The sequence below is a fragment of the Xiphophorus couchianus genome, chromosome 19 (assembly GCF_001444195.1).
Source record: "Xiphophorus couchianus chromosome 19, X_couchianus-1.0, whole genome shotgun sequence".
NCBI classification, from domain to species: domain Eukaryota; kingdom Metazoa; phylum Chordata; class Actinopteri; order Cyprinodontiformes; family Poeciliidae; genus Xiphophorus; species Xiphophorus couchianus.
The window spans coordinates 965,473-979,666 of NC_040246.1; the positions used below are offsets into that span (position 1 = coordinate 965,473).

General features: G+C 40.2%; 2 protein-coding genes and 1 long non-coding RNA gene across 4 annotated transcripts in view; all 3 read right to left on the reverse strand.

Annotated features, from left to right (window-relative positions):
* Nucleotides 1–6,348, reverse strand: part of eif2ak3 (eukaryotic translation initiation factor 2-alpha kinase 3) — a 39,189-nt gene extending 32,841 nt beyond the window's left edge. Inside the window, exon 1 of the mRNA XM_028001595.1 lies at nucleotides 5,809–6,348. Within this exon, the coding sequence (XP_027857396.1) occupies nucleotides 5,809–6,131 (323 nt within the window). The 5' untranslated portion in view covers nucleotides 6,132–6,348. The remainder of the gene's footprint in view (nucleotides 1–5,808) is intronic.
* Nucleotides 1,231–3,615, reverse strand: LOC114134818 (uncharacterized). The gene is made up of 2 exons (XR_003593475.1): nucleotides 3,378–3,615; nucleotides 1,231–2,231 (listed from the first exon to the last, which is right to left on the reverse strand). It is a non-coding gene; the product is annotated as an uncharacterized LOC114134818 (long non-coding RNA).
* Nucleotides 6,349–7,346: 998 nt separating the features above from the next.
* Nucleotides 7,347–13,578, reverse strand: rpia (ribose 5-phosphate isomerase A (ribose 5-phosphate epimerase)). Of its 2 annotated transcripts, XM_028001623.1 has the most exons (10): nucleotides 13,259–13,578; nucleotides 12,772–12,832; nucleotides 12,416–12,471; nucleotides 11,218–11,277; nucleotides 11,083–11,147; nucleotides 10,938–11,006; nucleotides 10,700–10,841; nucleotides 10,194–10,280; nucleotides 9,035–9,134; nucleotides 7,347–8,925 (listed from the first exon to the last, which is right to left on the reverse strand). In XM_028001623.1, the coding sequence occupies exons 1-10, from the start codon at nucleotides 13,448–13,450 to the stop codon at nucleotides 8,828–8,830; spliced, it is 930 nt and encodes a 309-aa protein (XP_027857424.1). In that variant the 5' UTR covers nucleotides 13,451–13,578; the 3' UTR covers nucleotides 7,347–8,827. The 2 variants fall into 2 exon arrangements, with proteins under 2 accessions (XP_027857424.1, XP_027857425.1); XM_028001624.1 differs by lacking the exon at nucleotides 10,194–10,280 and having other exon boundaries at nucleotides 13,259–13,569.
* Between the last annotated feature and the right edge of the window lie 616 nt (nucleotides 13,579–14,194).

Genomic DNA, 14,194 nt, shown 5'->3' on the forward strand with positions numbered 1-14,194 from the left:
TCCGTAAGCAGTGCGCTGCTATCCGACGTCTACGTTCTTCTTCTTCTGCATATGTGGGTCGCCATTGGGGCCGTGGATTGTTCACACAGACGTCTGATTGTGGGCGTATTTAATTAGTATGAACGACCACATGAAAAAGAAATGTATTTCACCAAAAAAAAAAAAAAAAATTGGAACGAAGACCTGCTGTGTGGACGTAGCCTAAGTTCTGTGGCACAATCTTCGCTCAATTCATTCAATGATTTAAATACAAGCAAAGCTGCTGTGCACCGCCCTCTACATGTTGCCTGCATCAGACTCTGCCGAGCAACACATTTGTCAGCTCAAATGGACTCTGGAAGGTCATGTGGCACTTCTGTCTGCACTGTACACTCCTGCTGCTTCTGCAGCTGTCTTCACGTTCCACCCAGTACCACGCTTTACTCTTCATCATGTCTGGAGTTTTGGGTTTTTGTGTGGAATGTGAGGTGCACAGAACATGGGCAGATCAGGTAGCAAAACGACGGTCTGAAATAGAGTTAGTGAAGCTGTAATCCCAACAAAAGCGCAATGAAGAAAACACATTTAAACCATTATCGCCACTAGTTTAATATCTAATCTCAACATAATGAAATAATCAAACTTTCACCATAGCAAAAAACAGTAATCCCATTACATTCATCAGTCACTACAAGAAAACAAGCTTGAAACTTTGCTTTCGACCTACTGAGGTGAGATGAAAAGTTTAAAATCTCACCTTTAAAAATTCTTTAATTTCATATTATTTCCAACATTTTGAGATGTCGCAATAGAAGGATGTTTTAAAATCTTGCCATCTATCAAATGAAATAGTAAAACTGTTAGTACGATGATAAACAAGCGTAAAATTTCATAATCTTGATATAATGAGGCATAGTTGACCGAAAACAAAAGCTCAGTCTTCTGTTGTGATAATGCGATGAAAACATTAAAAATATTCATAAAAAGGTTTATACATAGAAATAAGTTTGAGGTGTTCTTTTTACAAGATATTTAGTAAACCAACTTATGGCAACAGATTGAGAATAAAACCTTTCTGACCTAAAGGGATAGTAAAACTCATGATAAAAATCTAATTGAGGATCTCAATTGTCATGCTCAGGTAAGATAATGAGTTCTTTACAGTTTTCAAACTTTTAATTCTTAGATGACAATTTTAATAAACCCCAAAAACTATTTAGATAAATTACACAAAAGCACAATATATATATATTTTTTTACTTAGAAATGAAAATAGTTTGAAAATTATGAGATGTCTAAACTTTGAATTCTTATTTGTGTAACAAGATTTATGTCCGACATCCCTTAGAAAACGAATGCATAATTGAGCCACAGCAGATTTTTTTTTGTTTTTTAAACTCAACTGAAAGTTGTAATTGGCAAGACGAGCTTCCAAAAGCCAACAATCCAATTCTGGTGCCAAGAAGAAAAAGCCAGCGGAGAGCGCGCGCGCTCCTGTTTCCAGACAGGTGGAAAGACTGCATGCTGTATGCAGCAGACTATATACCCGAGGGGTGACATTAAAAAGCAATGTGTATGTATGAGAGCGTCGGGTGAAGAAGCAAAGGGTAAGATGTGAGCGAGACTAAACTCAAAAGAGCGAGAGACAAAGAGAATAATTTCAAGGGGAGACACAATCCAACAGAGACATGCAGATGGATGAGGTGCAGACGCTCTCTGCATGTTTTAACACCCACATTAAGCCCCCGAAAAGTGTTTTTTAAATTTTTTTTTTATTTCTAAGTTTTTAACAAAAAACATTATACATTCTACTGGTTTCTGTCCTGGTGAGAAAACTCTGTTCCTAAACTTGTGGAGACATTTATCGAAGCATCTAAGGTAAAGTGGAAATTGAAGCCGTTTCTAAACGCTAACAGCTAATATTTGGAAAAGAATACGTTAAGAATGTGACGCGGAAAGTGACATGGTGAGGGGGGGAGAAAAGGAAGGAGGAGGAGGACGAGGAGGAGGTGCACAGGAGGAGATGAAGGTGCAGAGAGGGAGCAGGGTGTGACCACCACCAGGATGAACGTTCAGGAGTTTTTCCTGCGGCTGCTGAGGTGACAGACGGGAATATTCTGCTTCTTTCCAAGCAAACTGCAGCCTCTCTCTTCAGCTCAAGCACTTTAGTTTTATTGCTTCTTATAACAAGACATGGTGTTTAGTAGAGCACAACTTCCACTTTGCCCGTTAAACACAGAAAATCACTTGTTCTGTAGAAAAACATGGAAGAGAAATGGGGGGGAAATATTTTGCTTACTTGTCCTTTCCCAGGTTAAATATGCATAAAAATTAAAAACCTCTATTCTTTCAGACAGGAGATTCCAATGACTAACAGTGTAGCATTCTCAGTGGCCCCTCGCTGGGAGTAAGGATTCAGATGGTTTTACCAGGGTAAGGATGTAACACCCAGTTTGTTGTTGTTTTTACCAGGGTTTTTTAAAGTTTTAAAACTTTCTCTTTTACCAGTATTTTTAAAGTCACATCAATGACACACCAGAGAAATGGCTAAAGTGACCAGACTGTTTGTGGGGGTTTTTAGATTGAGGTTTTACTTGAGTCCATCTGTGAGGATGCCACTGCATTCAAAATTGTCTGAAAATAATGAAATAAGACCAAATAGCTTTTTAAAGCCAGCTTGCATTAGCATATTACATTTATGTTAGCTAGATGTAGCTTGTCATACATATGTTAGCTTGTATTAGTATGTTAGCTTATATCTGCTTGTTATACTTATGTTAGCTTACATTAGCCTGTTATATTAGTTTATTATATTTATGTTCATTTGTATACTCATACAAACTTGTTATACTTATATTAGCTTAACATAAGCTTGTAATGCTTATGTTAGCTTGATTTAGCTTGTTATACCTATGTTAGCTTGTATTAGTTTGCTACATGTATGTTAGCTTGCATTAGCTTGTTATACTTAGATTATTATAATTAGTAGCTTGTATTAGCTTGGGAAGCTGACATACCTTTTTGTAATGCTACTTGACATGCTATTGGCTAGTGTTTGCAAAGCATCCAATCCAGAAGCTCTATTTATTTTCCTTTGAGCTGATTGGCTGTATCCCTGAGAGCGGATATAAGTAAAACCGTGGGCGTTAGCTTCTGCAGTAGCGCCAAGATGGTTTCCACTGTGAGTATTAATGCATATTAATATGTATTAGGTGTTTGAACTATTAAGTGTCTTAGAGGTGGTCTCAAATATTTACAGATTTTAGCTAATCACTAATGTCCATAAATACCCGGACCGCTCTGTATATTATTTTTACAGACAAAAGCAATTAGCTCTGCAATCATGTTATGCACTCACTTAAAATGTTCCTGCTACTGTAACACTATGTTAAACTTACTCGAGGTTATCACATAATTGGAATTTCCTATCAGGCCGAGCCTCGTCGGGTGTCATCATGGAGCTGCAATCTGAGGGAAAGGTTAAATGGACAGACTTTGATAAAAGCACTGAAGTTATAAAGCGCTTTTCTAGACATACTGACCACTCAAATCGTTTTACACTAGAGCCACATTCACCCGATCGCACTATCACACACACACACACACCCTACCCAGGACTGCGTTTTGAACTGCCAAAGTGAATCCAGCCGCAATAAATCTGAACATAAAGTTCAGAAAGGGTGCTGGAAATCTTCAAAAGGTTCAACCAACTCTCCAACAAGGTCTCCACTTTGATAACTTCAGTGAAGCTCCCGAATGAAAGATTAACAGAATGTTTGGAATATCACACAGAGAATAATTTAGTGTAGGACTTTTTACACTTCCAGCACCAAAAAAAAAAAAAAAAAGTCCACTGGAATAATCAGGGTCCACGAGGCTGTATCTCAACCTAACCTAACACAGCTGCAATTGTCTGTGGAAAATAAATAAATACCATAATAGGAGCACACTGCAGCAAACACCTACAGTGGGAGTTGAACCTCCTGTTTACCAAGGAAGACAGTATTGGTGCTGCACCCAGTGTGCCCAGCGCTGCAGCTCACTTCAGCAGCAGCAGCTGCTGTGTGGTCTAGGGTGAGACATTCAACTTCTGACTAACAGCTTTACGGTGGATTTTCACAGATGACACAGTAAGAACAGCACAAGTACAACTCCGTACACTGGAAGAAGTTGATATCCTGATAGATTAAAGTCATGTTGAAAACAGCTTTTATGTTGTTCTTCTATATCCCTCAATCCACAGTCACTATCTTCTCCAAAACTCCACGTGAACCGATTGTTAATACCGTAAACAGACCGATTTACCTAAGCAGCTGACAGGAGGCAATACACACCGCAGCATGAGATGCTTCCTCTGTTGCCAGGTGAGGAGGAAGGCTTCCACTGAATTGGAAATGTAACGAGGTCTTTATAGAGCAACGGTACCAGAGGAATAACAGTGATAGTTGAAGTAAAATAAGGACATGAAAGAGATATAGCAACAACAAGTTTGCGGGTGTTAGACTATTAATAATGCCACATTTTTGTAAACCTGAGAAACTACTTAATCTGTTTTTGAAACCTCAAAACTGTTTAAGTTCTGAAGGACAGCAAAAGTGGGACAAGACGTACTCAATCAAAACAACATTCAACACACCTCAAAAAAATGGAATTACAAGTCAGTTCAGGACCCTGGTCCAAAAGCAACAATATTTGCAAAAATAATTAAACCATTACCTAGTGATATCATGTATAAAAATAGTAAACAAGGACCTAACATAAGTAGTGATGCTCTGCTCAGGGTTTAAATTAGATAATGATGGTTAACTAGACTGAAAATGATTGAAATATATGGAACAAAAGAAAACATACTATATTCACAAAAAGCAATATTATGTCACTATTTATTTCTATGAACAATCTATGAATCTATGAACAATATCTGGTCATCTCTGTGAGCATGGCTAGCATTACACTTCTCAAAGTATTTGGTCTGAATTTTACTTGTTTTGCATGTTGACTGGTCGGATCTGTTTAGCCATTTCATTTATTTCTTGGAAATATTACGCACAGATATCACATGTTAGATATTGGATATATCTAACATATGCACTTATTTCAAGCTTAACTTTTGCTTGGGGAAAAAGAATATTTACATGCAACATTGCGGCACTATTGGCGCTCCATACTCACTTTCCACTTTCAACTGTTACAACACGCTTTCGGCAGACTGCAGACGGAACTTTCCGTTGCATGTTTCTGATCGAAAGGATGAAGCTTGTATTGACCTGACACGCCAAACTTAAAAACAAAACTTATATTATTTGTGTATATCTATAAAGAATAACGACTAGCTAACCCCAAACGAATGGCAACCCAAACGGTGCAGTTATATTTACGCAATTTTATCCAAAGACTCCCCAAACCCATTTTCGGACACACTTGTCAACATCGCGCTATCTCAGTTTTCATCTCTGACAGTCTGCTGGCATATTTCATCAGTCTTTAGTCATTTGGTTCCCAACACATTTTCAAAATGACTGATAAATTATACAGTAAAATTGGAAATTAAAAAGCAGTTTATGAGTCAATGAAGCATTACCAGATAGATAAACAATAACTTCTGTGCAGCACTATGGCGGAAGGATACTCCAAAAGTGTGCCAAACACAATAAACGGTTCTTTTGGCTTTTTTATTTCAACATTTTATCTTTGTTTAGCTTTAAATATGAACAGGCTTATGTGTCACACTGGGAATAGGATGTGTTTCCAGGTCTTAAACGACAGTGTCCGATAATGGGTTTCAAGCTACTAGCTGTGTCGCTCTATTTGCATTCGTACTGTAATTACCTCGTAAGTCGAACATTTCCGTCACTTTCTCCGCGGGATTCTTCGGCCTCCCCTGCAGACCAGTTCTCATCGTCCTCCACCGTAACGTCAGCTCCAGTGACCGCGCTGCCCGTGTTCTCCATGCAGACGTCTTCCACGGCCGCGGTGGGACCATGTTCTCCCGAGGTCGCCGCCGAACCCCGGCTGTCGGACCCCGGCTCCAGTCCGGTGGCGGAGCCCTGAGCTTCCGAAGTCCCGAAACCTATGAGCGCTTTCAGCAGCAGCAGCAGCAGCAGGAGCACCAGGGTAATGCTCACGCTTCCAAAGTGAAGCCCCCTTTCCATTTGTAAGACTGGCACATTAGTAAAGTAGCTGATTTACATGCCACTAAGCAAGTAAATCTGAACATGAAAATAAAATAAGTGTAAAAAACTCAAACGATATAAAAAATTTCTCTGTGTCTAGAAATACGCCCCACTTGAACGTGTTCTTTAAGTAAACATAAACAGCCTCTGGGACACCATGTTATTCCCTTTATACTAGACTGAGTCTTGCCTTGGTTACTCTAAATCCCGCCTTGTTTCTACACTGGGATTGGACACTAAAAATCATTCTTGCCGTCACATTTAAAGTACTATTCTCTCATTGCGCAATTTGCTGCCAATCACGTATCCTCGCACACTAAGCAGAATTTGATTGGATTAGGTATTCATCAGTCAAAGGGAAGGGCTCAGCGCGTACCAGCCCCCCAAACAGTGACCGCGATTGGCTGATTCGCTGCCTGTTACGTAGACTCAGGCGTCCTGTCAGAGCTGACGCAAAAAAGTCCCTGATGGCAGTTCCTGTCGCCGGTTGGTCGGATGTGAGGCTTTCCGTCAAATAGAAAGGTCGTTTCGAGAAGCGACGACGCCATTGGTTGATTTGGACATCTCGGATGAGCTGGATTGGTTCATCAAGATGTCACTCAGCGTGGTTGTCAGGACCAGTCAACATAAAATCTTCAACGTGGCTTAAGGTCAAAGCGGTACAGTTCCTGTTCCTGGTCACGAGTTGTTTCTCTAAAAAAACAAAACAAAGTGTAGTGACATAATGCCTGCATTACTTAATGTCTCCGACGCCACTTTACACAAATGTAATCAGGAAAGCAACTTTTTTTGAGTGACTTCAGTGAGTCAATGTATATAAAAGTGAGCTGTTCGCTGCTAACTATGAAGTTTGTGTTTTTAGCACCACCTCCTGGTCACAGAGCGATATTCCATCTAAAATCTGCTAGTCAGACTTCTGTACAATCAATTTAGAGCATCTACAGAGCCTCAAGTTGTTCTGTTTTGCTATAAATTATAATTTAATCAAGGTAAAATCTGCACTTTTAAAATACGTTTTAGTCTGTAAACTCCTTCATTATTTTAGTTAAGACAAGAAAAGTAGTGAACTTTACAAAATGTTGAAAATGCTTCAAACCCTCATCTGACGGAACATTTTGTTCATCTCATCTCATTTTCGCAATAAAAAACTTCCAACAAATATGAATAACCATAATAATTATTTAGATCATGAAACATTTTTTCACACTCAACTTTTATTGGAGCAAGTTATGTTCCAACAATTCAGACATGAAACAAGCATGGGTTATAACTTGGTCCGGTATCGGTTACAAGGAAAAATAAAAAATAAAAAAATCACAGTCAACTGGTTAAAAAAAGAAAAAGCTGCTGGTGCAAAGGTATTCATGCACAGTGTCATTTTTGTTCATTTTTGTTTTTAGAACGTAGCTTTTCCCTTCAGAAACTTTATTGATGTACCGCAGAGTCACAGAGACAACTTTCACGGTTTCAATTCAACAGTGGCTTTTTTGGAAACTGAAAAACGTCTTATTGGTATCACATTAGCCAGGATGTGACGTTTTCAGTCTCCTACAGTTAATAATATATATATGCAAGCATCAAATTACAGTATGAGGCACTGTATCATCAATTTAAAACGGATGCAACCTATGACAGTAATCTAGTATGTAGAAAATCCTGCTGTACCATTTTTTTTTTTTTTTTTTAAAAAGCCCGTAAAGGAGAACCAAAATAGAAGGCAAATAGAGGGAACCTGATTTATTTGAAAGATCTAAACAGCAACACAAATCTCAGTTTTTGAGATTTGCCCACTATATTTGTGTTGGAAGGTTGTTTGTTGTTTTGAATTAATCACCATCATCACTGGTTTTCGTTTTTAAAATGAGCTTATGGCACAAGACTTCCTGCTTCCAGACACCTGCTGTGAGGAGAAACTGTAACGTAAGTTTGCCACAGGCACAAAAGAATCAAACAATAGACAGTTTATGTGACAAACTGTGAAGCCGCACACTTCTCAGCTGACTCCTCTAAACAGCCGCAAGAGGAGTTGATGCAACCGAGGAGGAAACCGCCAGCATTTTCTAAACCTTTTCACTACCATCTCTTTTCCTTTTGACAAGGAAATGGAAAATGAGCCACAAAATGATGAATGCCAAAGTGTTCTTGTTGAACATTTAGCTTCTCAGAAGAATGCGTCGTTTCTGCTTTTAGAGGGAACATTTTACGGCTCACCTTTGCTCTTTACGGTACGTCAGACTTTGTTTTGATAGATTGTACGTAGATGCATCTGAAGGTTCAAACCTGACTGCTTCACTCTTGAAGTGTGATCTGTGTTTTTCTGTGTATTTTGGATCGTTACACTAACGCGACACATGCAGCGAGGCTTTTTAAATGTAATTTTAAAATCAAAAGGCACAGCTTTGCTCTATTCAGCTAAACTCCGGTGACCCGGTCAGCTTTAAAACCCAGTTCTGCATCTGTTCAGTCAAAACTCCTCCAACAGTAAAATCTGCCAGCTAGCTTTTTCTCATCAGGCACTTAAAAAAAAAACACCCATAAAATCAGAAGCAGCACCTTCTGAACGTGAAAGTAAATCAGTTCTTAGTTTGGAACTTATTTTGCGAGGTCAGTGAGCTCCCGTGCTGTAGCTGGGTTGTGAGCGTGGCACTTTGTGGGCGGAGCCTGTGGCCAACTCATTAGATGATGGGAGCCTTCCGAACCTTCACGCTTCCGTCTTCCATCCCAAAGTACGCCCGTTCGGCCATGTTGACGAAGAGCCCCGTCTCCACCACACCTACGACACGAAAACCGTCTCAATGCCATCAGGAATCGAAACATTTTGAACGTTCACTCTGTGCACGAAGCAACTTTTCTGGGGATTTCACGTGACCAGCGTTCCTCACCAGGAATCATCTTGATGGCGGTGTTGACCTCGCTCCAGTTCTGGACGTGCTCAAACTTCCAGTCCAGGATGAAGTTGCTGTTGTCGGTGACGACGGGACCCTGCAAGCCAGAAAGCACACGGCCTGGTTCCGCTCAGAGTGAAAGGAGCAGCGAAAGCCCGACTGCGTCGCCTAACCCAGGTCTCTGGGCGTGTCTGCACTCGACATCAGTGGACATCAGTGGACCACCGCTGGTCATTTTTAGAGTTTAAGTACAAAAAAAAAAAGAAAATCGCAATTTTCTTTGTTCCCCCCCCCTTTTTTCCTCTCAAAAACAAATTGCAAATGACAAAAAAATATTTTCCAAAACTTGCTTTCATTTCAACCATCCCTTCTGGAAGTTGATCTGAAGTCCAAATAAATACACGCTGCAAAACAAGATGGTAGACATCACTCCATTCTACAAAAATAGGAGTGAAATGGTAGACAAAGAAAAAGAAAACCAAACAGATTTTCTAGAAGTTAAATCTTTATAAACAGAAAATTTGATTAATGGATCAAATCAATTAATAGGCCAGCCTCAGGTTAGATACTTTCCATTTTAGGGTCCCGATGAATATTTCCACTTTAAGATAAACTAGTTGTTTTTATATCACGACATTTGAACACAAACGCTGGTCACTGTTTTATTTACCATAAAGTCGCCCCACTTTTTCTATGACTATTATTCCCACTTGCTAAAAGTAAATCTGTCTCCTAAAATGGACTCGATTGTTCATGTATTCAGGTTCAGAGTCTGGTTGAGGATCAGGGCGTTTTGTGCTACGGCTAATAAAACCATCAATCACATCATCAGAACATTTTGATGCGTAGAATCCTTAATGATTCCACATCAGATATGTTAAGTCAGACCTTTTCCAGAGGAATTTATCATGTTTATTAATACAAAAAGAAAATGCTAATGATGCTCAGATTAGCATAAATTTTAGTTCAAATGCCGCAGAAATGTAAGAAGCTAATGTTTCCAATATCTGAAGTCTATTACTTTAAATGGAAAATTAGACAGTATGCTGTCTATGCCAGCTCTAATAAAAAATATTCTGGATTGTGAATGAGAGTAATTCTGAATTTCCTGCAAGCCTCCTGTCCTGAAACCTGCCTGGTCATAATCTGTCCTTACCTCAGAAGACCCTTCATCATCATCAACATCATCATCGTCCCTGCTGCTGGCCTCTGATCTAATGTCTCCTCCCTGACTTTGCTCTTTCTATTGTGACAATAAAGATTTCTTTAAAATAATGTAAAAGAAAAAAAAAAAAACAATAGTGAGCGCAGAAATGAAAGAGGATCAGGTTTATTCCTGGGGTTAAAGTACCAGCAAGGGATGGAACGCAGCATGGGCAAGAAAAAGAAGAAAATAATACATAAAAAGACGTATTCTGATGAATTATTTGTGTTCTACCTACAACAAAATCTAACTTAATAGAATCAAAATCCAATCAAATTGTGACTCAAAATTGAATTGAGGTTCTTACCAGTCTTAATTTCCAGAAATAATTTGCAACCTTAGACTGAAAATTAAACTGGAAAGAGATTAACACCACTGAAAGAACTCATGTGAAAACAACAAGAAAAGTACTTCTGCAAGAGACGCAAAAGTGAGAAAGAAAGATTGATCCTACTTACTGCTTTACTGACTGCCATCCTTAAATTGACCTCCCCTCCGAAGCGCTTAGCTATCACCCTGGAGACAGGAACGTACGCCATGGGGATGACCTCAATGGGAACACCCTTCCTCCACTGCTCCCCCAGAGCTCTGGAATCCTTTCTGGGACGCCAAAAAAAAAAAAAAGAATTTCCGTGAGCCAAGCGTCTTTAAAAACTGGAAAAACAATTCCCACCACTCTTACTAGCCGATGCAGACCTGTAGTCAGCAATGACGACGAAACATTTCGAGTTGCCGGCGACAATCTTCTCCTGAGTGAGACAGCCGCTGCAAAACGGAGAGAGGACGGGTCAGAAAGGTCGGCGGGCCTCGAGCCGAGCCGTCCGCGGCAGAACACGCTCACCCGCCGCCTTTGATCAGCGTGAGCTCAGCGTCCACTTCGTCCGCGCCGTCGATCGCCACGTCCAGCTGAGCACAGGAAGCACACAGTTACTGCCGCGTTTGGCTTCCACCGGCATAACGCCAACACTCATCATACCTCTGGGTGTCTTTCCAGGTCCGACAGCGCCAGGCCGTGCTGCAGAATCAGCTGCCGAGCCTGTGGGAGGAGAGAGCGCTTCGGTTTGAGTTCACCACAGGGCGGTGCTGCTAAACTCAGAAAGAATGGGTAGAGGTGAACACGTTTCGTCAATGATAGAGAAGAAAGTAATGTCCTCTTGTGTTTTTGGTGAGGTGAAGTCCTGCTTTAATTAACCGTGGAATTTTATTGTCCTCACGTCCATGACTGAAGACAAAACTGGTCCAGTACCAATGAGGATGAGGGCTGAACCGACAAAATTCATTTTGGTAGATTGTCGATCGGCCGTTAGTTACGTGAAACCGATCTCGTCTGTCTCAGCAAAGGTCTGAAAATAAGACAGAGGGCAGACTGACAGACAACGTCATGTCTGCATGTGTGCGGTTAACAGTTGCCAACTCAGCAACTTTGTCGCAATATTTATTTAGCTACTTTTCAGGAAAAAAAAGGAAATATTGGTATCGCCCGAAAATCAGAATGGGCTGGCCATCTTTTTTAAATATCAGTGATCGGCCAAAAAGTCGTAATCGGTGCAGCCCTACCATAAACAATTTAAAAAATGATTAGATTACACCACGTCGCCCACTGTGGAAGATTAATACCAGAACATAACGACAGTCTAAACCTGGAGCAGTGGATAATTAATCACATGATAAATTAAAATTAGCTCAATAATTTTCATTCTGATGATTCATATTTTCTGAAGGACAATTCTGTTTTCAGAGACATCATAATCTATTTTATTCACGGTTTCGGTTGTGTGTGGGCGTTATTTCTTTTTCATTTATCGTTTCTGGTTTTTCCGTTTTATTCTGGATATTTAAAACATCTTGCAGTTATAGCGTGGAGTGTTTTCTACTAAATTAAACTTCATCTAGAACAGTTTTTGAGAGGGACAACTTGCATTATTGTTATGCCATGATCAATATCTCTTGAAAACAGTCTCAAAACAACAACATTGCAATCATTTCTGGGATAATTTATCGTCCTGCAATATTTGTTATCGTGACAGGCTCAACTCTAAACCACACTGTTCTGTGGAAACGTTTGAGCAAGACGTGGTTATCATGTGGCAACTTCTTCAGAGCATTTGTGAACACATGAGCGTTCACGTCGCTGAGTCAAGTGAGACTTGAGTGTTTTGGGTACTTTGACTGACCTGGAAGGAGGTGGGCACACACACGATGTTGAGCTTTTCCTGTCGAACTCTCTCGGCTGTGTTCGGACGACAAACAGAAAACAGACGGAGAGAGACAGAATTCAAGGGGCAATTTTAAAAACGGAACTGAATCCTGTTCAACCATTCAGTTCTGTTGTGAACAAGGAAGAATGTGCAGAAGTAACAGTTTCTTAACTAAAATAAGCATCGCTATCAGCTCCACTCTAATCTACTACATTCCATACGGAGGTGGAATGTAGTAGATGTACATTAACCTGATGCAACTTTAACTAGACTGAACTGCAGGGATTTAATTTTCAGTGTTACACATTAAAGCTTATGGAGGCTTTACTCACCTAACCGGTCCACAGCATACACGATGGTCGACCCACTACCCACTCCCACCACCTGATTGTTCTGGAAATGAGACAACCCATTCAACCATTTTATATTTTACACATTTAAAGATCAGCAAAAATTGACATGCATATAAAATTGTCTTTGCATACAGTATTTCCACTTCCAGTGCTTTCCGAAAGTATTCACACCCCCTTAATGTGTTTTCAACACTTTGTAATGTAATCATATTGTTAACCAAACCTAAACTAACTAAACTGTTGTGTATTTAGTCCTTAAAGCAAACCGAGTTAGCTCAACAAGTCCGCATAACACTCAGCTAAGTCGCTTTAAAATCCTCCAAGTTAGATAACATCAATACAGCAACATGGCATAATGTGCATTTATCTGAATTAGGCTAACTATGCTAACAGGCTGAGCTAGCGGCTGTACTTCACACACATTTCAAGGAAAATATGAACATGTCTGCTTGTTAGCTAACAGTACCTGGACGTTGTTGTCCACGGCAGAGTACGCTGCTAGTTTCTTCACCTCCTCTGCCATGTTGACGGCTGCAGACTGACTGAATCTGAGCACGTGTGTGCGACAGCAAAGGGAGGATGGAGGAGGAGAAGAAGACGAAGAAGAAGCAGCAGCAGCTGTGAGCTTACGGAGGAACACCCGCCTCTGGAGGGTCATGACCCCCCAAACCAACACGACACACACGCGCGCCAGCGCGCGCGGACGGACTCGCAGTCAGACAGAAAGCCCCCCCATTGCTTCAGGCAGTCACGAGTCAAATGAGATACTCTTCTGGTCACGTATTGATGGCTGTTTTCATGTTCTGCCTGCTTTGTAGCGGTTCGTAGGCAATGCGCGCAACTTAGGTGAAACAGCGACGCCACGTGGACGCTGCAAAACAAACATGCGCCGCTGTTGCATTTTCTTCTTCTTCTTCTTCTTGGTTTTTATTGGCGGTTGGCAACAAACTTACAGTAGCATTACCGCCACTTACCGGTATGGAGTGTGGTTCGAGATGGTCTATAAACTTGCACTTTCTACCTTTTCCCTCCATTAACTCCTGATTAAACATACCCCCACACATACACACCTGCTTATATTATCCAACTTGCTTATAGCTTTATATACCCCTCTTTGATATTCTTTACACATTCACACCCAACTTGCTCTACTCATATCCTATGAAATAGCTTTGTTTTTTTAAGATACCGAATAATTATTTGAATATGTCTACTCCCGAGATCTCTCCTCAAAAATTCTATTAAATTAAACCTTTCTTTAATACCTACACACTCTCTCAGCATGCATCTTCTCTCTTCTTCATACTTACAACACTCTAAAATAACATGCTCTATTGTTTCAGACTTCTCACAATAATCACACTTTCCAGTTTTATGCTTTTGTATTTTAAAAAGTGAATAA

What these genes read in the sequence shown, in the direction of transcription:
- rpia (XM_028001623.1), bottom strand. Translation starts at nt 13,450, where the DNA reads ATGACCCTCCAGAGGCGGGTGTTCCTCCGTAAGCTCACAGCTGCTGCT. An exon ending in ACGCTGATCAAAGGCGGCGG is followed by an intron (nt 11,007 to 11,082) that starts GTGAGCGTGTTC and finishes TCCGTTTTGCAG; the next exon opens with CGGCTGTCTCACTCAGGAGA. An exon ending in CGCCATCAAGATGATTCCTG is followed by an intron (nt 8,926 to 9,034) that starts GTGAGGAACGCT and finishes TTCGTGTCGTAG; the next exon opens with GTGTGGTGGAGACGGGGCTC.